General features: G+C 46.3%; 1 protein-coding gene across 1 annotated transcript in view; it reads right to left on the bottom strand.

Annotated features, from left to right (window-relative positions):
• Crcp (CGRP receptor component) overlaps positions 1 to 26,158 on the bottom strand; it is a 30,005-nt gene that overhangs the window by 1,746 nt on the left and 2,101 nt on the right. The window contains exons 2-5 of the mRNA XM_059249778.1: positions 17,808 to 17,887; positions 16,792 to 16,890; positions 12,700 to 12,794; positions 6,406 to 6,463 (exon numbers count right to left, since the gene is read on the bottom strand). Coding sequence (XP_059105761.1) covers positions 6,406 to 6,463; positions 12,700 to 12,794; positions 16,792 to 16,890; positions 17,808 to 17,887 — 332 coding nt within the window. The remainder of the gene's footprint in view (positions 1 to 6,405; positions 6,464 to 12,699; positions 12,795 to 16,791; positions 16,891 to 17,807; positions 17,888 to 26,158) is intronic.

Here is a 26,158-nt window from a genome sequence, read left to right as displayed (position 1 = left end):
ATCAGACCCTTAAAACTGGAGTTCAAGATGGTTGTGAGCTGCCACATGGGTGCTGGGAACTGAACCTGGGTCCTCTGGAAGAGCAGCAAGTGCTCTTAACTCTCCATCCTCATAAAAAAATACAACTTTAAAAGTATGCAGGTATTCAAGGGCTGTGTTCACAAGGAGGCAGGAGCATGTGACAAACACCTTTCCCAGATGAAGGTTTCCTAACAGCAACCTCTGAGACCCGGCAAATGATACAAAAAGGTGTTTCAGAAAGAACCCTGGCAAATGTACGGAAAGTAATACAGGGAACAGGCTACATCCTGAAGAGGATGGCAGTCTGACTGTCTCCTCTTACACAGTATGGCTGATTTAAGACATCATAAGACACGCCCAAGAGCACATCACAGGTCCACGAACACCTTTCTTTCAGCCAAACTGTTTCTATAGCTAAAAAATAGTTTGGGATGTTTTAAGTAGGGACTGTCCTAAGCAAACCATTTTCTATTTTTTTTTTTTTTTAAGACAAGGTCTCAAGTAGCCCAGGCTAGTCCTCAGACTTGCCCTGTAGTCAAGGACAACCTTGAACTTCTGGCTTTGCTGCTGCTACCTCCCAAGTGCTGAGATCATTAGGTGCATACCCCCAGGCTGGCTTGTACAGTGCCAGGAAAGGAATTCAACACCTTGCACCTGCTAGGCCAGTACTCCAGCAACTGAATTCCGTCTTCAGCCCAAATAAAACTTCTTGACTGAACAAGAAACAGCTCTCAGAAGGAATGACTGGAAGGAGCAGCAGGGAAGAACTAGGGGGACCCTGGATCAGCACCAGGAGGCCAGGTCTCAAGGGGACCATTCGTTACAGCACACCTCCATTCCTTTGTGACTCCCACAGACACGTCATCTACCCGGAACCCCACAGCTTTCACCTGGCGAGGCCCAACACCGGGGTGACAGTAACTGGAGAGCAGAACACCAACAAACAAAGGCCAGACCAAATCTCTACACCAAGAAGCACCACCAGCATCCTAACTCCACATCTTAGATCCCAGCACAAATACAAGCAAGACAATATGCCTCCCCCAGAAGCCAGCACCCTACTGTAACAGGCCCCGGGAAAAGCAATTTAACTGAAGTGAAAAATAAGGTCTTCAAAACAACAATTATGAATATGTTCAAGGACCTTCAAGAGGACATGATGAATGTCTTAATCAAGACTACGAAAACACTCCGTTGAATGAAATAATGAAAACAATTTGAGATATGGAAGTAGACTTTAACAAGGAAAGAGATCGCTAAAGAAAAGCCAACCTGAAATAAAGCTCAAAATGAAAAACTCAGGAAGTCAAACAAAAAGCTGAGAGGTGAGACTCATCAACAGGTCAAAAGACATGAAAGACAGAACGGTAGGTCCTGAAGACAAGACAGAAAAACCGATAGCTCAGTCAGTGTTCTCCAATGGAGAGACACCGGCATGCCCCTCACACTCCAGGGCAGGCCCCATGCACAGGAGTAGGCCAACAGAAAACAGACTTCATGGTGTTTTATACCTTTTGTTTTAGTTCGGTAATTTTTGTCTTACTGAGGGTTTTTTGTTTGTTTATTTTGATTTTTTGTGTGGTTTTGGGTTTTTGGTTTTTTTTTTCCCTTTGAGGGAGAGCATGAAGTTGGGAGGATAGGGAAGTAGGAAGGATCTGAGAGGAGTCAGGGGAGAGGAAAGAATAGGACCAAAATACACTTTATGAATTGTTTTGAAATAATAAGCGAAAAAAACCCAATTCTTTAAAAATGCATTTTTAGACAGGTATGTTGATACATGCTTTTACTGCCAGTATTTGGGAGGTAGGGACAAGAGGATTAGGAATTCAAGATCAGCCCAGCCTCAACTAGATTTTTTTTTTTTTTTTTTTTGGTTTTTCGAGACAGGGTTTCTCTGTGTAGCTTTGCGCCTTTCCTGGAACTCGCTTTGGAGACCAGGCTGGCCTCGAACTCACAGAGATCCGCCTGGCTCTGCCTCCCGAGTGCTGGGATTAAAGGCGTGTGCCACCACCGCCCGGCTCTCAACTAGATATTAAGTTTGAGGCCAACCTAGGTTACAGGAGACCTTACTTCAAAAAAGCACATCATTTTTCTAAGATCAGACAAACAAAGTGAATGGCAGGAACCCAACACAGTATGCCCCCAGAGGAGAGGGGTTGGAGGGAATACCTGATGTGATTATTTAGTCCAAAGGAAAGCCTGTAAGCTGATGAATAATGACAAACACGGCCAATGAACCGCCCGGCCAAAGCACCTGTGAAGAGCTCCACCTCCAAGAGGAGCCGTGCTGGGATCACACTGACCGTACTGCATCATACTGACTTTATGGAGCCTTGAAACCTGAAGCCAAGACAATGACAGATGAGGAAAGAGAGACAGGCTCTGTCCGGGCCTCGGCACGGAGGGAGGCCGCAGGTCTTTAAGTTCATCCCAACTCCTTCTGGAACACCACAGCTTCTCTCACTGACGCTGTACAGCAGTATGGAGTTCTCTGGTGTGGGGTGGGGGATCGTCTGAGGCCTTCCTTCTAACATAAGAACCAATGCCGATGCCCGGCATCACTGTCTCGGGGTCTGGCAGCTGCAATGCCCATCAGGAGTCGTCCTCAGCCAAAGGGCAACAGCTCTCTGATTCCGCCACCTCTGGTAACAACAGAAGCCTTTGCTAGAACTAAGGCCTCAGGGACAATTATAGTTGGGAAGGTAGTTTTACACCTAAGATTCTCCGTCCTCAGGCACAGGAAGAACCAGGCTTACCTACTCCTCCTGGACCACCAGGGTGAGCAGCAACTACATCCTCCTCACCTGTCCTCCTCAACACAGGAGAAGAGCCCAAATAAGGAAGCTCAGTGTTCTCCAGTACCAACGTGTCAAGTTGTTCACAATATAAAAGCAAACAAAAACCTAGCATCCCAAGTGCTAGAAGGCAGACAACTCTTGGTGAAGGACCAATCTCTGCACACACAAAGCTCTCTTCATCCCTGGAGGCCGCCAAACACTCCAGAAGAGGCCGCTCCCCACTGTAAGCTGCCAGACCTAGCACACAGCTTTCCTCCCATGACCCAAACCTAACAGGCCAACAGCTGTAATCAGAAATCAAATGCTGTAACCCTGAAAACAACTGTAAAGCTTTGTTTTTCTTGAATTTGAAGACTTCATCACAGTGTATATGCGAGCACGTGCATGCTCGAGTGAGTACACCACAGTGTGTGTGTGTCAGAGGACAAGCTGGGGTCCGGCCCTCACCTTCCACCTAGTTTGAGCCAGGGTCTCCCTTTGCTGTTTATGCATGCCAGGACAGTCGGTCTGTTTCCAGGGAGTCTCCTCTCTGCCACCCATCTCCCTAGAGGAGCCCTAGGATTACAGACGCGCACACTACACAACAGCTTTATGTCAGTCTGGGGGATCTGAACTTGGGTCCTCAAGCTTGTGGGGCGAGTGCTTTACCCACTGAGCCATTTCTTCCACATCACCACCTTAGTATTGGAACTTTTCTGAGCACTAACACGACACTTCCTTAGGTAAGACTTGACAAAAACTGCTCTCCACCTATGTGGAAATTTCTATCTGACCTCATTTGACAGGCTGCAGAAAAATCAATCAATCAATAAATAAAAGCAAGATCTTACAAAAAATACTGTATACAATTGCTTTCAATCTATATGTTACAGTACATATGAAATATAAATCAATTCTGTGTTGAAACTTGGACCTTAACTGAGACATCTTGGTTGGAATAAGGTTCCAATACTAATCACAGACTTCATCTTGGAAAACTCAGCTATAGCAGCAGCCATGACTTGCAGCTGTGTGGCCCAGCGTCCACTCGGCCTTGAAACACCAGCTTCTTCTAAGTTAAAGTAATGCCTACAGCGAGCAGGAGCGGGGCCTGGGGGGCTGTTTAGCAAGCCACGGAATTTAATGGACACAAATAGTAATGCTGTGCAGGGCAATGATCTGTGAGTTCACAGGGTTTGGGGCCCCTTCAGAGGGCTCCTAGACCGTTCCAAACGGACCCCAGCAGAGCAAGCTGGAGTCACACAGCAGGCCCACCTCTCCACAGAGCCTCTCAGTCAGTGGACAGCCACCAAAGGACCACTCAAACCCCAGCTGAGGCACTTCTTGCTCTCAACCGGATTCTAACAAGTGCGGGTGGTGCAGCCACTTTCTGAGTCTGGGGAGAACACACGGCTGTAGTTACTACAGGGAAGCATTAAGTTCTTTGTTCCCTAACCTTTGTGAAACCCTCATCCCTCACGTTCTCGGGTAGATAGGATGCTGCTCTGGTAAACGGCTTGCTATCTTTTACAGCCAATTCTAGGATAGGAAAAAAATCTGACTAGAAACTAGTCTAGCTGCAGGGAAATAAGAGTTTGTAGAAAAAGAAACATCTGAGGGAACAGCACACTAATCTCACCAGGTGTGACGGATGACTCTAGGTGTCAACTGCACCAAAGCATAGCTGGGGTCAACTGGTAAGGCTCTGGGTGCATCTGTGAGGGTCTCTGGAAGCCTGTGTGTGAGCTAATGGACTTGGTGTAGAATGTCTACTGCCAATGCAGGTGAGCACCATCTAAGTGGTTGGAGGCAGGACAGGGCCAGTCCACCCTCAGCTCTCAAGCCCTGTGGCCTCAGACTGTGTTAAACCATCCTTGATTCTGAGGACTTCACACTGGGACTGAGCCAATCTCCCAGTATCTTGGGGTCTTCAGCTTGTAGATGGCTTTCTGGGGGCCTCTGTGCTCCCATAACCTTGTGACCTACTCCCCTAGCAAATCCCATCTCATCTCTGTCTCTTGAAACAGGGCTTAGAAGAGGAACAAAGTCAAGGACCGGTCCTCTGGAGTAAGAAGGTGAGAATATTTGTCCTCCTCCAACACTGAAAGTAGCATGGACAAGGCCCTGGGACCGTGTCTACCGCGCTCAGAGCACTCAGTATCAGCTCTCTCACCAAGCAACCCCGGAGCTTTCTGCAGGCTCAGGATGGAGTCATGCTAATCCCTCATCTCTCCTCTCCATCTGTCACTCGGCCACGAACAGCATATGGTGCTGATTAAAGTTGGAGGAGACCCAACATGTGATCCTTAACCCAAGGGACAGAGATTGATTTCTTGATCTTTCCCTCTCCTGTGAGCTGAATCTGTCTAACATCTACAACAATGAGGACACACAGATGGGGACCTCTGTTTAGCACAAAGGCCAAGTCCCCCAGGAAGCTCCCCAGAACAGAAGGAATGTTTATAATTTAACTTCGGGTACCTTCGAGGGACAGAAGCAACTCTGGGAAGACAATGAAGGTTGTAGTCAAAAATTAACTACTTTATAACCTTTGAAGTGCTTTAAATGAATTCTGAAGATCATGGAGGTTCTTTGGCCATTGTCTTCCATACTTTGTAAAGTTTACAAAGACCCGACTGTTTCTTCTGTTCTCCTTTTCTATTACATGGATTTTTCAAGAAAGGAGCTTATTATGTGACCCGAGCTGACCTCAAACTTTCATCCTCTTCTCCTGCCTCCACAACAGTGGGATCACAGGCATATGCCACCAACCCCTGCTTAAGAGCTGAATATCTCTAAGACAAACTTTGGAAACTATTTTACTAATTTTCCTGGTGGCGACAGGACCTGCTTAACCTGAGGCCCGCCCTGTGTAACAGGAGGGACCTGCCACACGGCACGTGAGCAGCCTCTCTCTCTCTGGCCCTGTCTTCACTTTCTCCCTAGACCACCCCTGCTCTCCCTTCGGCCACCGTTGCTGAAGCCCTACTGCGACAGCGATTTGACCTGACAAATTCCTAGGCTCCACTCGATCCTTTTGCAGGGAAATGAGCCCGCGTTTATGGTTTTAGAAAGTCATCTGTAAGCCAGGCATGGTCACACATGCTTGTCGACAGGGAGAAGGATGAAATAACTGCAGGGGTGAGTTATGAAACGTTGACAGAAATGAATGCTAAGTGGTGGAGAGAGAAAATAAGCAGAAAGCGGGGACAACTGGGCCTCAGCTACAGCAAGAGCTGCTGCTTCGGGGCTGGCCCGGGAGGGCAGGAGAGGAGGACCACATGTGGGGAAAAAGGAAGAGGGGACAGGAGGGAGTGGGGGACACTCGGAGTTGAATGTTGAATGCAACAGCTGGTTGGCTCTACCTCCTCCAGGCAAGCCACGGCCAGAAGGCCTAGAGCAGCAGAGGACACAGGCTGCCAAAGCCATGGAGGAATTCCATTGCCAGCTTCCCACTCTCAGGTCCACACTAACGAGGACCAACTGGTGAGGCCTCCAGGCTCTCCTCTCACTTAGGGCATGGGATGTGTGCAGTCCTGGCTTGTGTCCTTCTGCATCTCAGACCCACAAAACAACCCCTTGAGTGCTGCGACCCTCCCCCACTCACCAGCTGGATCTCGACAGCAGTCATTGGCCTGTGGTTCAGCAGCTGAAGCTTCTCAGCTCTGTCAAAAGAAAAACATGAACTGCTTAAAACTCTCATGCCCTGAAGGACCTTGGGTCTTGATCAAGTTACTGTCAGGAAAGAACTGGAGAGTCCCTGCCACATGGCCCTGTAATAAGGAAGAATCAGGAGAGGAAGGGACTCCGGACACGCCAGCTTCCTGCAGGGAACGCAGGCACAGTGCTTCCTAAGGGAGCAACAGCAGAGGAGAGCGTTTTTTTTTTTTTGTTTTTTTTTTAATTTATTTATTATGTATACAATGTTCTGTCTGCATATATCCCTACACACCAGAAGAGGGCGCCAGATCTCATTACAGATGGTTGTGAGCCACCATGTGGTTGCTGGGAATTGAACTCAGGACCTCTGGAAGAACAGCCAGTGCTCTTAACCTCTGAGCCATCTCTGCAGCCCCTAGACTTCAGGATGACTCCATCAGTAGGGACACTTCCCTGCAAACCTAACGGCTGGAGCGCCATGCCTGGATTCTTTAAGAGAAAACGGATTTCTACACACTGCACCATGGCACACGCACAGCACACGCACACCCAGAACAAATAAGAGAATGTAAAGCATGTTTAAAGGACAACACTTGCCACGTGGTGGCGGCACAAACCTCCAATCCCAGCACTTGTGAGACAGAGGCAGGCAGATCTATAAAGTAAGATCCTGTCTCAAAAATACAAAACAACAACAAGAACTCCCCATATTTGTTACACTAATTTTATTTGGAAAATGAGAAAGTGTTTTTTTAATTCAATTTAAAGAAAAGATAAACAAAATTATTTTCATTGGTTAGTCACTGCTTAGAAATGGCTAAAAACTCAGTTGAGAGTAAGATTATACATTGCTCACATTTGTTTTGATTTCTTTTAAAAAGAATTTTTAAACATTTAGAGTGTGTGTGTGTGTGTGTGTGTGTGTGTGTGTGTGTGTACCACAGCACACATGTGGAGGTCAGAGGACAACATGCAGTTCTCTTTTTGCCATGTGGATTCTAGGAATCAGACTCAGGTGTTCAAGCCTGGCAGCAAGTACTTTACCCACTGAGACATCTCAGTTTTATTTTTTATGACAGGCTGGCCTTGAACTTGCTATCTAGCTGAGGATGACCTTGAACTCAGATGCTAGGATTCCAGTATGTGATGATTGATTTGTATTGTCAACTTGATTGGATTTATCATCATCATGGAAGCAAAGCTCTGGACATGCCTATGAGACAGTTTCTAGGCTGTATTAACTGGGGTGGTACGACACCTCCTAACTATGAATGCCACCATCCCACGGCTGGGTCCTGGACTGAATAAAAAGAAGAAAGTGAGCTGAGCACCGCATCCGTCTCCGAGTCCAGACGAGCTGCACTGTGACCGGCTCCGCCCACCCTGCGCTCTGCTTTCTCCACGTGGTGGACCACACCCTCCTCCCTCAGATGGCTCTTGTCAGGCGTTTGCACAGCAAGGAGAAAGTAACTAACATACTGTGTTACTCAGATTTGAATTATCTTAGTAAATAAAAAGAAGCCAGGCATGACTGCTGCTCAGGCCTGTTATCTCAGAACTGGGGAGACTGAGACAGGATATCAAATTTGAGCCAGCCTGGGCTAGTTGTAAATTTCCCTAAGAGATTTAAGTAACAGTTGAAGACAGTAATTACCATCTGGCCTCAAGCTTGGTAGGAGGCCAAGGATGACTTTAATACCTGATCTTCCTGCCTCCACCTCCCATCAGGATTACAGGGCACCATGCCCAGTAGCAGTTATCATCTGTCACAAAAGATACTCAGCCCTCTGTTGAAGAGGTTAAAAGGTGACAGGATTTCCAAGATTAATTTTATTTTATGTGTATAAGCACTTGTCTGCATGTATATTATGTGCACCACATATGGAGACCAGAAGAGGGCATCAGATCCCATGAACTGGAGTTATAGTCATGAGTCTCCATGTGAGTGCTGGGAACCAAGTCCTCTGCAAGGGCAGCAAGTGCAGTTAACCACTGAGCCATCTCTCCTGGTCCAGTGACAGGACGTCAAGGGGAGGGAATGACTCCACCTTCCCCATCCCACACAGGGGATACAGTTCAACATTCTTTCTGGCCTGACCCTGGAGCTCCACACTCATCCTTTAGTTCTGTTCAACACAAATGAGTCTAAAGATACTCTGGACAAAGATGAAAGGCCACAGTTGCCTTAGGCAGATGTTTGAGAAGCAGTTTGAGTTATGCACCTCCCCAGGTCCCAGGTTCACATCTGTAAAACAAATTAGAGTAGCACTTGGAGCACATGAAGGTTAGGAGAGGTAACAATCTCATATTTGAAGTGGCTGCTACCATCACTTACTGCCTGTTTTCCATTTGGCTTCCAAACAGGAAACACTTTTAACTGAAATTTTTTACACTTAAAACACAATTAGTCGGGTGGCAGTGGCGCACGCCTTTAATCCCAGCACTTGGGAGGCAAAGCCAGGCAGATCTCTGTAGGCCAGTCTGGTCTACAGATTGAGAACAGGCACCAAAACAACACAGAGAAACCCTGTCTTGAAAAAAACTAAAAAAAAAAAACTAAAACCACTTTTAATACTGAGATTAGGAAGTAACAAGTGGAAGGTTCCCAGCAGTCCAGACAGGGACTCAGCCACCACAGATCATGTTAGCCATATGCTTCTAGGAGAAACACTCAGCATGATGACTGCCCCACAACAGTTTCACCACCAATTCAGGTACTACTACAGCACACATGGTCAGGTTCTACTCCTCAGAATCCCTGAAACCTTGTACAAACGAGATTTCACATCAGTGGATGGAGTGCTGGCCCCACAAGCAGGAGGCCTTGTGTTCAATCCCTGCAGGATGGGGAGGCAGGAGGAGGGGGAAAGATGAAAGGAAACAAAGGGAGGAGAGGTGGGGGAGAAAGGGAGACTCTGCACTGAGCCCTGGGGATTTTCTGGGCAGAGCTGAGGGAGGCAGGCTGGGGATGTGGCTGAGCTGTGGGGCTCCTGGCTAACATACACAGAGCCCTGGGTTCCACTGCCAGCGCCGCATAAACCAAGGCATCCGAGCTCTGATGTGCCACTGCCAGCCACTGCTTCCTTAGACATCTACCCCATGGACTCCACCGTGTCACTCTTGAGTATCCACTTCTCTTCTGACTAGTCCCTCCTCTCCGTGTCTTTCAGGGTTCTCTTCTTTTGCTCAGTCCTAGCATGCCACACTGTCGTTTCTCCCCTCCAAACCTCTTACCGATTTCCTCACACAAAATGCACAATCTCAGTAGCTACTAGAGGTTTGCTGGAGAAATTCATGCTTCCAAGCCATGTGAGCAGAGCTCCAGACCTCTGTAGCCAAGTGCTTCCCACACATCTCCACGCAGACACACCAGATGCTTTGAAAACAATACATCTGATGCAATCGTGACTCTTTCCAACAAACTAGCTCCTCCCTGCACTTCTCATCTGGAAGAGCCTACGGTGAGAAGTCTGCGAGCCGCCCCTCCCTTCTCACCCACTGCCAACCCTCAGCTCCAGGTACTTCTGCTTACGTTTCTTTGAAGTGTGTGTTCTCCTCACCATTGCTTTACATCCCTCCAACCTCTTGGTTACGGGACAACGGCTCCACCCTGAGCCCTTCCACTTTTCAATATACTTTCCTCTTGTAAGTGAATGGTTTTTAAAAGACTGAAATCTTGGCCGGGCGGTGGTGGCGCACGCCTTTAATCCCAGCACTCGGGAGGCAGAGCCAGGCGGATCTCTGTGAGTTCGAGGCCAGCCTGGGCTACCAAGTGAGTTCCAGGAAAGGCGCAAAGCTACACAGAGGAACCCTGTCTCGAAAAACTAAAAAAAAAAAAAAAAAAAAAAAAGACTGAAATCTTGTGACCAGAGAGATAGCCCAGTAGCTAAGAGCTCTTGCAGAGGGCCCAAGTTTGGTTCCCAGCACCCACATGAAGGCCAACAACTTTCTATAACTCCTGTTTCAGAGGACCTGACACTCTCTTCTGGCCTCCATGGATGCCAGGCAGTACACATAAATACACACATGCCATTCCCAGGAGGGCCGAAGGTGCTGGGAACTAAACCCGGGTCTTCAGCAAGAACAAGAACTCCTAATCACTGGCCCGTCTTTTCAGCCATGGTCCTCCCAAAGGTTCTGGTATGACTTTGAATTTCCCTAGTTCACCCCCAAGAACCCTGAGAACTCTGCTCTTCAGCAGTCTATCTTCATACGGCTGCACTTCCACTAAATGATCCAACCAGCTTGTAGACATGATACAGAAAAGCCTCAGGCCGATTCCCAGTTCCACACCTTGCCTAGCAAATGGTATTTCCTCACCTGAATCTGGAGTCTTCCTTTATTTTACCATCACCTCTTATAAACGAAAGAGTACCCTAAAACTGACACTTGAGTCCTCTCCACTGTGTCCCCTCCCTCACAGCACTGAGAGAGACAGGGCTGACACAATACAAATGTATCTGAAGGGAAAGTAAAAGGAAGGGCTAGGGAAGCCTCGACTTCTAGTAGACGCTTGTTCGGTTCTGAGGCCACAAGAAGCAGGAGTTTGTGTTCTGAGAGCGGACCCGGGAAGACCACTAGGGAACCTGATAATCCATCATCCACACTTGAGGCTTTGCTGGTCTGAGGGCCATGTCCCAAAAATACAGTGTCAAAGCCCTGGAGTAACGTGTGCAGAATTACTCCAGACCTAACTGAGCTGGCCTGTGAGGGTGTGTCCCTCTACATAGCTGTGTGCCTTATAAGGGTGATCTCAGGATAGGAGCAGGGATTACTAGTTAGGTACTGAGAAATAAAGAGCTGGGGCCAAATCTAAAATATTAAAGAATCAGTTTGGTGGAGACTGGGGTAACATGCTAAATAAAAAATTCCATGACACACAGCGTGACTTGGAGTTGAATTCCAACTGTACTGTTTTGTTGATGAAGTCTACAAGTCAAACAAAACACAGCTCCTAGCCTACCCTCAAGGACTCCAGTGGTGAAGCTATCTAAGCAAAGTAATGAACGGATCCCCTGAGCAAAACAGAAGGAAGGTGATTTCAAGATTTAGAGGACACATTAAACCTGGTTTTAAATGTGGTTCCTGTCTTAAATGCACCGGCTAGCAAGGCTGGTCCCCGTCTTATTTGACATGCAGCCCCTTCACCAGCCAAGAGACGGAAGCCAGCCTTGGTGAAGAAGCTTGCCGGCTCCCTCTACCGGCCACTGTACAGCACTGCCAGGAGCTTCTGCCCAGGCAGTCAGAGAACCAAGAGGTGACAATTTAAAAGGTTACATGAGACTTGACAGACGATGAGTTTGAAGACAGCAAACTGGAAAAGGGAGCCAGTCAATCCTCTACTGCAGTGTGCTTCAAGTTTATGTAGATTCAACTGGGTCTAATACCATCAAACACCAAAAAACCAACCAAACAGCCAATGATTTACAAAGCAGCTTTTGGAAGTTATCAACACTAGCACTAATCCTAAAGGACATGGACTAGTTTTTTCCTAATATGAACCCTTAACCTGTGTTTTTAGCTTTTGTAAACTGAACTCACATATCAAAGTCCAAAAAAAAGTTTCTGGAAGGCACCTGACATGCAGACAGACTATAATCAAATTGCCTCTACCTCAAGCAAACACAAATGCCAGGTAATTTTGTTGACCAACCTTATAAAAAAGTATTTTCATTCTCTCTCTCTCTCTCTCTCTCTCTCTCTCTTTCCCTACAACCCCAAACCTCCAATAGTGCTGGGGACAATACCTCCGCATACATGCCGGTAAACACTAGCACTGAGCTACACTCGAAACCCAATACTGTAACTCTGAATCCTACGCCAATCTAATGTGGCTGTACTGACAGGAGGTAAAGAGCTCTAGGAACCGGGACACTAAGAAAAGACTCTGGGATAAGCATGCTGTGGCTCTACAAGGCCATGTGTCTAATTCTCAGTTGTCTTTTCCCACAGTACCATGATCCTATCTTAAAACAGTACTGTGTACACCGGGCGGTGGTGGCGCACGCCTTTAATCCCAGCACTTGGGAGGCAGAGGCAGGTGGATCTCTGTGAGTTCGAGGACAGACAGGCTACACAGAGAAACCAAACCAAACAAACAAACAAACGAAAAACAACAGTACTGTGTGCAATTATGAGGCCAAAGTGTGACCGAACGCAGATGCAGCTGCTGCAGACAGCTGTTCTAAGACATTATCCTCACTGAGGATTGCGTTTCCTGTTACCTACTGAGGTAACTCACTTGGTCAGCTTGTGGCTTTTCATTGCTGTGAGGAATTCTTGAACAATCTCCGGACTCTGGTTCCTGCATGGCGTTTTTGATATGTATTTTAATGTCTGAAAACAAATTCACAAAAGAAAGGCAAACGTAAGATAGAGAAATTTTCAGGGTTTGATAAAGATTTATTTTTATTTTTAATTATGTGAGTCTATGTGGGTATATGCCCTTGAGTACAGATAACTCTGGAGGCAAGAGGCTTCGGAACCTCCTAAAACCAGAGTTCCAAGCAGCTGAGTCACCCCACATGAGTGCTGGGAATCAAACTTGGACCCTCTGCAAGAGCAGTATGTGCTCTTAACCACTGAGCCATTTGGAGCCCCAGGCTATAGAAATTTGAGTAAGGGGCTAGAGAGATAGCTCAGTGGTTAAGAGCACATACTGCTCTTGCAGAGGACCCAGGTTCAATCCCAAGCATCTACATTGTGGCTCACAACTAGCTGTAACTCCAGTTCCAGGGATCTGACACCCTCCTCTGACCTCCACAGGCAAACAGGCATGCACATGGTACACAAACATGCATGCAATCAAAATACTTATATACATAAAACCTTGAGAAAATCTGAATAAGGAAAGCAGTGTTATAACATAATATTCTACAATTTTCAGACTTTAAGAGTTATTTTTTTATTTTTCAATTATATGTTTAGATGTGTGTGTGCGCGTGAGTATGTATATAAGAGTGCAGACACAGAGGTTATATGTGTGTGTGTGTGTGTGTGCGTGAGCGTGCATCTAAGAGCACAGGTGCAGAGGAAAGAGACACTGATCCCGACACTGGACTTGGTTAGAGGTAATTGTGAGCTGCCCAGCACAGGTGAAGAACCAAACTCAGATCCTCTAGGGAGCAATCAGCAAGCACTTTTAACTGCTGAGCCATCACTTCAGCCCCAAGAGAGCCAAGGGTTCTAGCATGGAGTCACATTTCTAGCCCAACACTTACGGAGTTTTGATTTTGTTTTTGCTGACTTGTCTTTAAGTCCTAATGTCAAGTTTCAGTTTATACATCATTTTAATGTAATGCTTTCTTGCTATTTCCTTTCAATTCTCAAATAGGTTAGGAGAGAACAACCTTATGAATCCGTTTTGCTTTCTTCCTTTTACATACCTTTAAACCCAGCACTAAAGAGGCAGAGGCAGACAAATCTCTACAAGTTCCAAACCAGCCTGGTGTGTGAGTTCTAGGCCAGCCAAAGTTACACAGTGAGGCCCTATCTCAAAAAAACTGAAGAAAAGGGGGCAGGGGGAAGAATTTAGCCTTGCACAGAGAGCAGTTCTGGCCTTTGTCCTAGACTTGTAGGTGGTGATCTCCAGGTCCTTGGAACGTTATGCCTGGGTCCCTGGGTCATACTGCATATGCTTATCAACCTAGCTTAGCAGCTGGCCCCACCGGTATAGTTTTAGAGCAAGGGTTAGCTAGCAGCAAGACCACTGTACATCAAGACCCAGCAGGGCTTCCCTGATGGCACATTCCATGCTATGGCCACACACCAACTTTAGGAAAGTAAAATGACCCAAGTCCATGTGTGAGGACAGTGGAAATTATGACTTGGGTATTCTCTCTTTTTTAATTCTCTTGGCTAATTTTAATCTGAATCCTTTCCTTGTAGCAAACTGTGAATGTAACAGCGTCAGACCTGAGATAGATGAGGGGACCCATCTCTCCTTGCACTGGACAGATGTTAAGCACTGCTCCAACCCTACTAAAAGCATTGTCAGTGTTGTGTCGGCTCTCATCACAAGCACTGCTCTGTTGTCTGTTTTCCTGTGCATAAGCAAAGACCCTGGAGAGAGAACAAGACGTCTCACCCCGCATTGGTAGCTGTCGAGCTCTCCCTCATGGCTGGGGCCTCCCTGAGTTAGAGGGCCATCAGTTAGTGGGCTCCGTGTCAGCACAGCCATTCTGAGGTCTCCCTAGACGCCCTGGGGAGATGACATAACCATCTCTGCTGCCTGTTGTGGCTCCTGAACACACAGGACTGTGTTCAACAGTCTATATGGGCTTTTTGTTTTTGTTTTTTTGTTGTTATCACAAGCCACAATGAACTCTAGATGATCCCGCAAACATATCCATGTAAGCCAGAGGGAGAGCATTTCCCTTGATGGCCTTTCAGAGGCTCTGCCATGACTTGTGTGAAAGAGACAAGGCTATGTTCGGAGCAAACATCAACTTCCATCTGCATGTGAGGTCTGCTGTGGTCACTACCAACACCCCTTATTACGGTTGGTCTTAATGTCAACCTGCCACAAATTCGAACCACCTGAGCAGGAAGCCTCGCCTAGAGAAGTGTCCTGACTGACCTGACTGGTGTGGGGAGTCCCACCCGTTTGTGGGTGGCACCTTCTGCTGGTGGTCCAGACACAAAAGGGCATGGAGGAGGAGGGCCACCTCACCCTCTGCTCACGTAGCCTCCCTCTACTGCTGAGTTAACCTGCCCTGCTGCTGCTGCTGATTCCTATGCTGTATCAGAACCAGTGCGTCCAAGCTTTCATCATGGACTAGGGGCCAGCAGCTCTCCAGGAAACCTCTGGGCTGCCAAGGCCAAACAGAGACTGCTTAGGCACCCAGCCTAGTGGACCGAGCAACTACCCATTGCTCCCACCCCAGGTGAAAGACGGCCATTGTGGAACTATTCTGTTGCTGAGGTACTGACTCTCAAGGACCAAGGAACTATTAGGTTCTCAGCTCTCGGGTGTGAGTCTACTGTTGTTACTATTTTAAAGCTGATTCTGTGTGTGTGTGTGTGTGTGTGTGTGTGTGTGTGTGTGTGTGTGTGTGATGTTTTTCATCCCATTACTTCTATTCCTCTAAGGGAACCCTAACTGATCCACACTTTTCAGACTAAGTAAGCTGTTCCAAGCCCGGTGAGACAACTCCAGCAGACACCTTCCCCCTGTGCTGCCCACCTGCCTGCCCTGATGTTGCACCACGTCTAATCAAACGCTTCTCTCAGCCAGTCTCTATGTTTACTTGTCACTGTTTTTGCCTTCCCATGTCTAGCACAGCAAGCTGCACCAGCAACATGAAGAAGTCAGAGACAGTGAAGGAGCAGCAGACAGAGGCAGTGGCACAGCAGAGGGGCTAACCACAGAGCCCCTGGCACCCCGAGCCGTGGAAGTGGTCGGGCAGCTGGCTGCTTGGCAGCTGGAGAGATGAAGCTGAGCTGCTGGCCAGCCACTTGCAAAGGTGGCATGGACTGGCTGCTCTGGTGACTGAAGACGACCCAGAGCTTCAAGGCCGGCAGCCATGGCAACAAAAGAGCAATGGCAGCCGCCTCCCAAAGAAGCCAGAGCAGCAAGAGAGCAGCAGGGAAGGGACAGGAGGGATGATGAGAGTGGAGAGTGGGTGGAGGCCCGAGGCTGAAGACATGGGGCTGGGAAGAGCCACAGAATAGCCAGGGGTGTGGCGGCACATGCCTGTAATCCCTGCACCTGGGAAGTAGAAGCAGGAGTTCAAAATCATCCTGGGCTACATAAGAAGCCTGAGGTCCTGTCTCAAAACAAAGAGATGGGGCGAAGAGTTCCAGAGAGCCATCAAGTGTTAGGACCAAAGCTGTCAGGCACCCCAGGCCTGCAAAGTGCAATACTGACACTATCAAGGCTGCAGAGTCCAAACACCTAGTCCTGCTGGGAAACTACACCGTCAACTGCTACCAAGGAATCCCGACTTTCTAGGCCTACCCAAGAACTGGAACAGAAAGTTATACTATCAAAAGCCTGCATGAGGTTACAACACTAGAGGGCGCCATCCTCGGAGGCTCCCACGGGCCAGCTGCTATTACCTCCAAGGAAACAAAAGCCCCACCGACCAGCACTAGCACTGTGAGAGCTTCCCCCACCTACCCAGGACTCTCATCCAGGGAGAGCAAAAGGACCCCAGCCAGCTGACTGGGAGCATCTGAGGGTGGTTCAGGTGGAGACCCCAAAAGTGCACTTAATGTCTACAAGTGAGGACAATTTTATCTGGTCTCACTATCTGGCAGGTGGCCAGATTCCTCCCATTTCCCGAAGCAGCAGCCACCCTCCCGACTGGTGAGGCCCTGAGCCGGGGCTCACCTCGTAGGTGATGGCGTTCAAGTTCTGCTGCCCAGCGCTATGCTTGTTCTTCCCACTCTCCTTCCGCTGCTCTTTGAGGTCTGTTAGTAACTGGTACACCTAGGATGGACACAAAAGGCATGTCAGCGAAGTGGAGAGATGTTAGCTCTCCCGAGGTTTTAAAAGACAGCCCGGTAGAGCCGCGTTCTTTCTTTCCACAAACCTGCACCAACAGTTGGTCTAGAGCAAGCACTTCAGCCTAGAACTGTACAACATCTTTCAGATGCTCTCTTAGCCAAGTCAATTCAAAGCACTCATTTATTAAAATCCTGCAGAGATGGCCCGGTGGCTAGAGCACTTACTACTCTTGCAGAGGACCCTCACATTGGCAAGTTCACAACCACCTGTAACTCCAGCTCCAAGGGGTCCAGTGACCTGTTAGGCCCCTACGGGCACTATATTTACATGTACATACCTACACACAAACACACACTTAAAAATTAAAAATAAAACCCTTAAAACTTTAGAAAGCAATACGGCACACTGAGTTAATTCTACACACACACAGCACAGAACGGAGAGCCAGACCTCCTCCAAGACTCTGGGTTTTCACCGGGACATGGAAACTGCCAGTGACTTTATAAGCAGGCTCTTCTGCACCTAGAGCTGTCCTATCAGACTGCTTTGCTAGTACTAAACTAGACCCAGCAAAACAGAAGGCAGTAAAAATACGACTACCTCCCCTCTCACCAACCTCTTTCCTCTTTCTCCATCAGCCCCCAAATTATAAAGCTGTTCATTCTTAATAAATTATTCAAAATGGCCAGTCAAGTCAGCTCTTAGTCTCAAAATGAGGAGGATATCAACATCTTTGAAGATCGGAATGAAATAAAGGACGGTAATCAGGAAAGGGCTAAGGTTTTAACAGAAGAGGCTCTAGAGCAGCTCTTCTTCCAGGACGTCTGTCTCTGAGATTTACGGAAGGGTACTTACGAACCAGAGCCTCCCACTTCCCTGAAGAACCATGTGTAATTCACCAAACTGAGACCATTCCGAGATCCACCAGGGGCCACGTGCCCTGTGTTAAAGTGGAATCCAGCATCTTCACAAGCGAAGACTAAACCCAAAAAGGAAAACGCAACAGCCCCTACGGAGGCCCTTACCTCATAGTTACTGAGCAGGGCTGCGTTCGCATCCTTCCTGCAAAAGAACAGTGAGCCGTCATCAGTTCACGACCATCCCAAGGTTTCAAGGGTCTGTCTACAAAATAATCCCTTTAGTTGAGATTCAGCTGTCTAGTTCAGGAATTTGGAACAACCTAACACTAAAATGCCATAAGTCCTGCCTGGGTTAGCTGGCCCTGCATCAGCAAGTTCAGATAGAGACAACTTTCCTTTTCTTTTCTTTTAGTATTTGTTTTATTTATGTGTGTGTATGTACCTATGAGAGCTACATATATACTACATGAGTGTGTAGATGTGCAAGTCTGTGTATACAGAAGGCACCGAGTCCCTCAAAGCTGGAGTTACAGGTGTTTGCAGGATGCCTAGACTTGTCACATGGGTGCTGAGATCTAAACTCGGATTCTCATTATGTAGCAAGCATTATTAACTATCTCTCCAGCCCCCGGACTTTCCCTGTTTACAGACATAGCATATCACATGCCCATTTCCCCATAGATGACTAAGATACCATATTATCCCAAACCTATGTAGACAGAAGTTGAGAAGTCAGACATCTGGCCCAAGGTAGTTACAAGAACATGGAAGCAAACCCTCAAAGGAACCCCACTATAGAAGGGTCCCTAAGCAGCAAGAGCATTAGAAATGACTGGAGAAACAAGGTGAGGATCTGTCCTTAGCCAACATCCTTCTCTCATTACGACCATCAGTTACTGTCACCTTGGACAACCTGAATCCTGCTGTGTTGACAGAAATGGCCTATGCACTTTAACACGAACATTGTCACTAGAAACTCCAGCAAGGGTCAAGGATCCCGTTAAAGAGACGTCATATATTTGGTTGCTAAAAGCCTGGCTTTTCCCTGGGTAACAGCTGATTAAGCAAACTGTTACCATTCCTGTGAGAGCACAGCCATGGCACAAATGACAACTGATCCACTCCACACTCTCACATCAGAGGTACGTATCAGTAACGACACAGATCACAATTGGTCCATTCCACACCATCACAGCAGAGGGCAGATTGTTCTAAGCAGCCTAGAGTCAGTATACTATGACAATTAAAGACATAATTTTAAGACCAGACATATTTGGGTTCTCATTTCCTATCTGCCAGGTTAAGATGTAGATTTTATCAGGCCAATTTCTCCCCAAGCTTACCCCGGCTAAAACAAAATATGAGAATAATCTAGTATAGCATGGGGACTGGAGAGATAGCTCAGTGGTTAGGAGCACTAGCTGCTCTTTCAGAGGACTTGGGTTTGATTCCCAGCATCCCCATGGTGGCTCACAACCATTTGTAATTCCAATCCTCAGGGAATCCTATGCCCTCTTCTGACCCCCAAGAGCATGCTCATGGATTACAGACATACATGTAGACAAAACACCTATGTATATAAAATAAATTTTAAGAAAAGGATTATGTCAGCTCTCACTCAACCCCTCCAATGCAGGACCCACTGATGTGACTCCACCTTCACAGATGACAAAGCTGAGGCTCAGAATAAAGTAACTTGCTCACACAGTGAGAAGTCCCAGTAAAATGGAAGGTAATTATGACTATGAAAAATGAGACGAGACTAGGTGAAAGGACACTAGTAACAGCACCCCAAAAACTCAGGTAGAGCAGACAGTCTCGAGCTGACACAATGTACAAGAACCACTATGTGTTCTTTCCCCAGGAGTGGACCTAGATGGTCAAAGTCACAGTGCAGAATTTCAAAACCATGGGCGTGAGAGATGGCCGCTTTCCCCAGTCAACAAGTACAGCGACCGCTCCCACAGCTAACACAGGGGTCAGCAAGTAAACAACACAGTGATGTCAGCATAGAGATCAAATCAGTGAGCAGAGCCTGGTCAAACGCTACTGGTAACTCAGCAAATGGCTACAAGTTCACAAATGTCCTGCCTCATCCCAAAGACACTGCGCCCAAGTCAGAGTATTTAGAAAGAATCTAACAGAAGAAAAATAGTGCAGAGCCCAGTTGGCAGAATGCCTGCCTAGCATGCACGAGGGCTTTGGTTCCATATCTAGTACCAAATACATCAGGCATGGTGGCCTGTAATCAGACAGAGGCAAAAGTATAAGCAGTTCAATGTCACCCTCAACTATATGGGGAGTTTGAGGCCAAATTGAGTTAAATGAGAGCCTGTCTTTAAAAAAAAAACTAAACAGATGAATCAAATCATGTCTACGTACTCAGGAAATGAGCCCACAAGGCTTCCTATTTCTGGTTGAAATTGAGTTACATTCCCTATGCTCAGAGGAATATTGCACCAATGGATCCATCCCCAGCATCACTGGTATATGTCATTTCCAAATCCCACACCACTCTGCTGGGGAAAGAGAATCACACTGGCTACATGGGGAGACCATGTCTCAAACACTCAAACACATAAACACTCTTGAGTAAACACAGATGTAAGAATCCAACAAACATCATCTGTCTTTTCTAGCAAAAAAGGGGGGAGGGGGGAAGAGAGAAAATTGGGAATTCTCTTTCACACACAATTTTGAAAAAATTGGAGTGCTAGGGATTAAACTGAGTGTCTAACACATGTTAAGCAGGTACTCTACCACCAACCTATACAGCCCCTCAAGCACATTAATGAGTCTGTTTGAGGACCAGGAGAACAATGCAGATATTGCACCTTGCAGACTCTGGCTGGCAGAAACCAATTAATTCACTGATTTCCAACCCTCTTCCCACCATCCTTTCTTTAGTTCCCATTTCTTTTTGTTTTCTGGAATGGTATCTCATTATGTAGCCCACACTGGCCTTTGTACTCATGATTCCCCTGCCTTAGGCATCTGAGCTCTAGGAATGTAGTTGTGTACCACCATGCCTGGCTGATTTTCTTTTAAGACCCAACTACTCAGCTAAATATTCAGATTAAATGCCCATACATTCTAGGCATAATTTTATTCAATAAAGAGCCAGTGAGACTGGAAGATAGTTCAATGGTAGAGCATGGGCTTGGCATGCAGTCCCCAAAACCAAATCTTTTGTCAATGGGTATATTAACCACTTTTTTCCATGAAGGCCTACATGAGCTGTACATGTTGGAAATTTCTTTTTTTTAGGATTTGCTATTTATTTATGTGTAGGTGTGTGTATGCACGTGTGTTCAGGTGTCTCCCAAGGTCAGAAAAGGGCATCAGATTCCCCGAAGCTGAAGTTGTAGGCCATCTGATGCGGGTGCTGGAAGGGCAGCAAATCCTCTGAACTGTGCAGCCATCTCTCCAGCCTGGAACTCCAGGGTGGCCTCGAACTCAGAGATCCACCTGCCTCTGCCTCCCCAGTACTGGGATTAAAGGTGTGTGCCACCAGTGCCAGGCTCAGTAAGTTCTTACAGTTACCACTAGGTTGCTGAACAAAGAATAATCTTGGTTTCCCACAAAGGAAAACATAAACAAAGCACAAATCATTCGGGAAGGCAATCAGATCCAAACTAGGCACAGGTGGAGTCTGCAGGCCACCCACGGGTGGGAGCGCAGCTTCACTATCGGACTAAACAAACAAACAACAAAAGTCATCCATCGCAAGGCCAATGTCTCAGAAAAGCCTGGGGAAGGTTCTAGAAGAAAGGAAACTAAAGGAAGAGCACAAGTCAGTGCAGTTCTTCACTGGGCCAGGGAGAAACTCTGGCTAAATGGCATTGCTGAGGATGAAGAGACCGCTCAGCGGTTAACAGCACTGGTTGCTCATCCAGAGAATCGTTTGCTTCCTAGCGCTCTCTCTGAGCATCTCACAAATACCTACAACTCCATCTCCATGGGATCCAACGCCCTTTTCTACTCTCCACAGACACCACACACGTGTGCATACACAGAGACGTGCACATATAAAATTTAAAAAAAAAATTTTTTTTTTTTTTTTTGTTTTTTTTGTTTTTCGAGACAGGGTTTCTCTGTGTAGCTTTGGAGCCTTTCCTGGGACTCACTTGGTAGCCCAGGCTGGCCTCGAACTCACAGAGATCCGCCTGGCTCTGCCTCCTGAGTGCTGGGATTAAAGGCGTGCGCCACCACCGCCCGGCTTAAAAAATTTTTTTTTAATCTTTAAATGATATTCTTGAGACAACTGGATAAACTTGGACATGTACTGGATTGACATCAGTGTTGAGTTTCCCAGGTATCATAATGGTATTGGGGTTACTTAGAACAATGTCACTTTTCGAGAAAGGGTGAAAAAACTGGAGATAGGGGTTAACGGTTACGCTTGTCCTCTTCCAGAGAACCCACGTTAGGTACCCAGTACCATATGGTGTGGCTCCCAATCATCTGTAACTCCAGTTCCAAAGGATCTTCTGACCTTGTGGGCAGTAGGCACAAACGTAGTATATACACATACATGCAGGCAAAACATTCATACACATGAAATAAAGTAAAGAAAAAGGTTTTTATTTTTGGTTTGGTTTTTTGAGACAAGGTTTCTCTGTGTAGACCTAGCTGTCCTAGAACTAGCTTGGTAGACCAGACTGGCCTCAAATTCAGAGAGATCCACCTGCCTCTGCCTCCTGAATGCTGGGATTACAAGCATGAGACACCACTGCCCAACTTAAAAAGTACTTTTTTAAAGGGGTAAAATAATGGCATGATGTCTGCAACTCTCAAATGGTTCAGTGTAACGTGTATGGAGAGAATGTTTATACAAAGCGATAAGGCAAGTATCCAGACCGAAACTTTAACAAATGGACCAGTGAGACAGCTCAGCAGGTAAAGGCACTCACCGCCAAACCTGACAACCTGAGTTTGATCCCATATGGTGGAAGGAGAACTACCTTTCACAAACGGTCATTCTGACTTCCACATGTGTACTGGGGCACATGTACCCCAATATGTAAGTAAATGTAATTCAATTTTTTAAAAGTTGTTAACAAGTAAGGCCCTAGTGAGATGCCTTAGCAGGTAAAGGGACCTGCCACCAAGCCTGATGACCCAAGTTCAATCCCAGGAACTCAAGAGTGGAAGAAAAGAAGTGACTCCCACAGGTTGCCCTGACCCCCACACGTACACCAAGACATACATACACTCACAAATAATTAAAATGTAATAGAAAATTTACGATGCTAACAAATGAACTAGATGTGGGAGCACCCAGTATAAATCCTGCACCTGTCAGGTTAAGACATTCAAAGGCAGCCTAGGCTATAGGGCGAGAACCTTGGTTGGTTGGTTGGTTGGTTTTTAAAGAAATACATAGCTGGGCAGTGGTGGCGCAGGCCTTTAATCCCAGCAATTGGGAGGTAGAGCCAGGCGGATCTCTGTGAGTTTGAAGCCAGCCTGGTCTACAGAGTGAGTTCCAGGACAGGCACCAAAACTACACAGAGAAACCCTGTCTCGAAAAACCAAAAAAAAAGAAAAAAAAAGAAAGAAATACACACACACACACACACACACACACACACACACACACACACACATTTCATGTGCATTCTTGTTTTGCCTGAAAGTATGCCTGTGTGAAGGTGTCAGATCCTGTGAAACTGGAGTGACAGACAGTTGTGAGCCACCATTTGAGTGGTGGGAATTGAACCCAGCTCCTCTGGAAGAGCTCCTCTGGAAGATGGCTCTTAACCGGCCCGTTTGTTTATTTTAAACTGGGTAATGCAACTCAAAATTGTAATCTCAGCATTTTGAAGGTAGAGGATAGATCTCCCCAGCTCAGAGTTTGTGGTTTTCTTTTGGGTTTTTTTTTGTGTGTGTGTGTTTTTGTTTGTTTGTTTGTTTTTTCTTAAGATTTATTTATTTATTATGTATACAGTGTTCTGTCTGCATGTATGCCTGCAAGCCAGAAGAGGGCACCAGATCTCATTACAGATGGTTGTGAGCCACCATGTGGTTGCTGGGAATTGAACTCAGGACCTCTGGAAGAGCAGTTGGTGCTCTTAACCTCTGAGCCATCTCTCCAGCCCCTGTTTGTTTTTTCAAGACAGGGTTTCTCTGTATAGTTTTGGTGCCTGTCCTGGATCTCACTCCGTAGACCAGGCTGGCCTCGAACTCACAGAGATCTGCCTGGCTCTGCCTCCCAAGTGCTAGGATTAAAGGCGTGCACCACCACCACCCGGCCTTTTTTTTTGTTTTTGAGATGAGACTCTTACTGTGTAACAGAGGCTGACCTAGGACTTGCTACGCAGCTGGGGCTGCCCTTAACCTTGTGATCCTCCTACTGCTAATGCTAAATGCTAGGATTACAAATCTGGGCCCAAGTGAATCTGAAAGACTATTGAATCTATGCTATAGGTCGGCACTTACTTAGTGTCCTTAAGTAACTCATTAGTGGGCTGAAGCTGACTTACTATTTGAAATTTAACCTGTAGAGTGTGCTTAATGTGCTGAGTCAATTTAATGGAAGTAAACAACCATTTTGGAAAACAGAGTTCTGAATAAACAGAACAAAATGATCTATTGACAGACTTTCCTTAAAAGCACACACACTGAAAAACTGAACAAACAAAAAAAGTGAGCAGTGTCTATTAATTGCCACACTTAACTTACGGACAAAATGACCAAAAAACAGAACAAAAAAAGTAAGCAGTGTCTATTAATTGCCACACACTTAACTTAAGAACAAAATGACCAAAAAACAGAACAAAAAAGGTGAGCAGTGTCTATTAATTGCCACACACTTAACTTACGGACAAAATGACCAAAAAACAGAACAAAAAAAGTAAGCAGTGTCTATTAATTGCCACACACTTAACTTACGGACAAAATGACCAAAAAACAGAACAAAAAAAGTAAGCAGTGTCTATTAATTGCCACACACTTAACTTAAGAACAAAATGACCAAAAAACAGAACAAAAAAGGTGAGCAGTGTCTATTAATTGCCACACACTTAACTTACGGACAAAATGACCAAAAAACAGAACAAAAAAAGTAAGCAGTGTCTATTAATTGCCACACACTTAACTTACGGACAAAATGACCAAAAAACAGAACAAAAAAAGTAAGCAGTGTCTATTAATTGCCACACACTTAACTTACGAACAAAATGACCAAAAAACAGAACAAAAAAAGTAAGCAGTGTCTATTAATTGCCACACACTTAAGAACAAAATGACGAACAGAGTTGCTAAACTTTTCTATGCTTTAAAACATGCCGTCAATTCATGTTCTGAGAGAGAAAAAAAAAAACACTAAACTTTGATACAAGAAAACTGAAAGCTTCCAAAGTTAATGAATACTTTAACCTGCACCTTGCACTTTACAGCCAGCAAACAAGCACACTCTTCCTAAGCCTACTGCTGGGTTGTTATGTATCTTTCGCTTCTCTTTCTAAATCTCCATATTGCTAGCTATAAAAGGAAAGCAATCCTGCCAGGTGGTGGTGGTGGTGGTGGTGGTGGTGGTGGTGGTGGTGGTGGTGGTGGTGGCGGCGGTGGCGCACGCCTTTAATCCCAGCACTTGGGAGGCAGAGGCAGGCGGATCTCTGTGAATTTGAAGCCAGCCTGAGCTACAGAGTGAGTTCCAGGAATGGCACAAAGCTACACAGAGAAACCCTGTCTCAAAAAAAAAAAAAAAAAAAGGGCCGGGCGGTAGTAGCGCACGCCTTTAATCCCAGCACTAGGGAGGCAGAGCCAGGCGGATCTTTGTGAGTTCGAGGCCAGCCTGGCCTACAGAGCGAGGTCCAGGAAAGGCGCAAAGCTACACAGAGAAACCCTGTCTCAGAAAACCTTAAAAAAAAAGGAAAACAATCCACACACACACACACACTACAGAAGACAATGTGTACTTTCCCAACTCTGACTATATATTACATTGAAGAAGCCACAGGAGGCTGCAGAGATAGCTCAGCAGTTAAGAGCTTGTACTGCTCTTGCCGAGAACCCAAGTTTGCATCCCAGCACCCACATCATGTAGCTGACAATCACCAATAACTCTAGCTCTAGAGGATCTGATTCCCTCTTCTGGCCTCCAAGGGCACTGCACTTACATGCACAAACCCACAAAGACATATATATACATTTAAAAAAAAAATTTTTTTTTTTCAAGACAAGGTTTCTCTGTGTAGTCCTAGATGTCCTGTAACTCACTATGTAGACTAGGGTGTCCTCAAACTCTGCTTCTCTGCTTCCTGAATGCTGGGATTAAAGGCATTTGCCACCACTGCCAGGCATAAAAAGTAATTTTTAAAGCCTTAAATAAAGGAAGAAACCACAAGCTGGGAATGTGCTCTCCTAACGTGCACAAAGCCCTGAGCCCT

The sequence above is a fragment of the Peromyscus eremicus genome, chromosome 23, assembly GCF_949786415.1.
Source record: "Peromyscus eremicus chromosome 23, PerEre_H2_v1, whole genome shotgun sequence".
Lineage (NCBI taxonomy): Eukaryota > Metazoa > Chordata > Mammalia > Rodentia > Cricetidae > Peromyscus > Peromyscus eremicus.
Note: the sequence above shows the minus strand (reverse complement) of the source record. Positions and strands in the feature narration are given on the sequence as shown.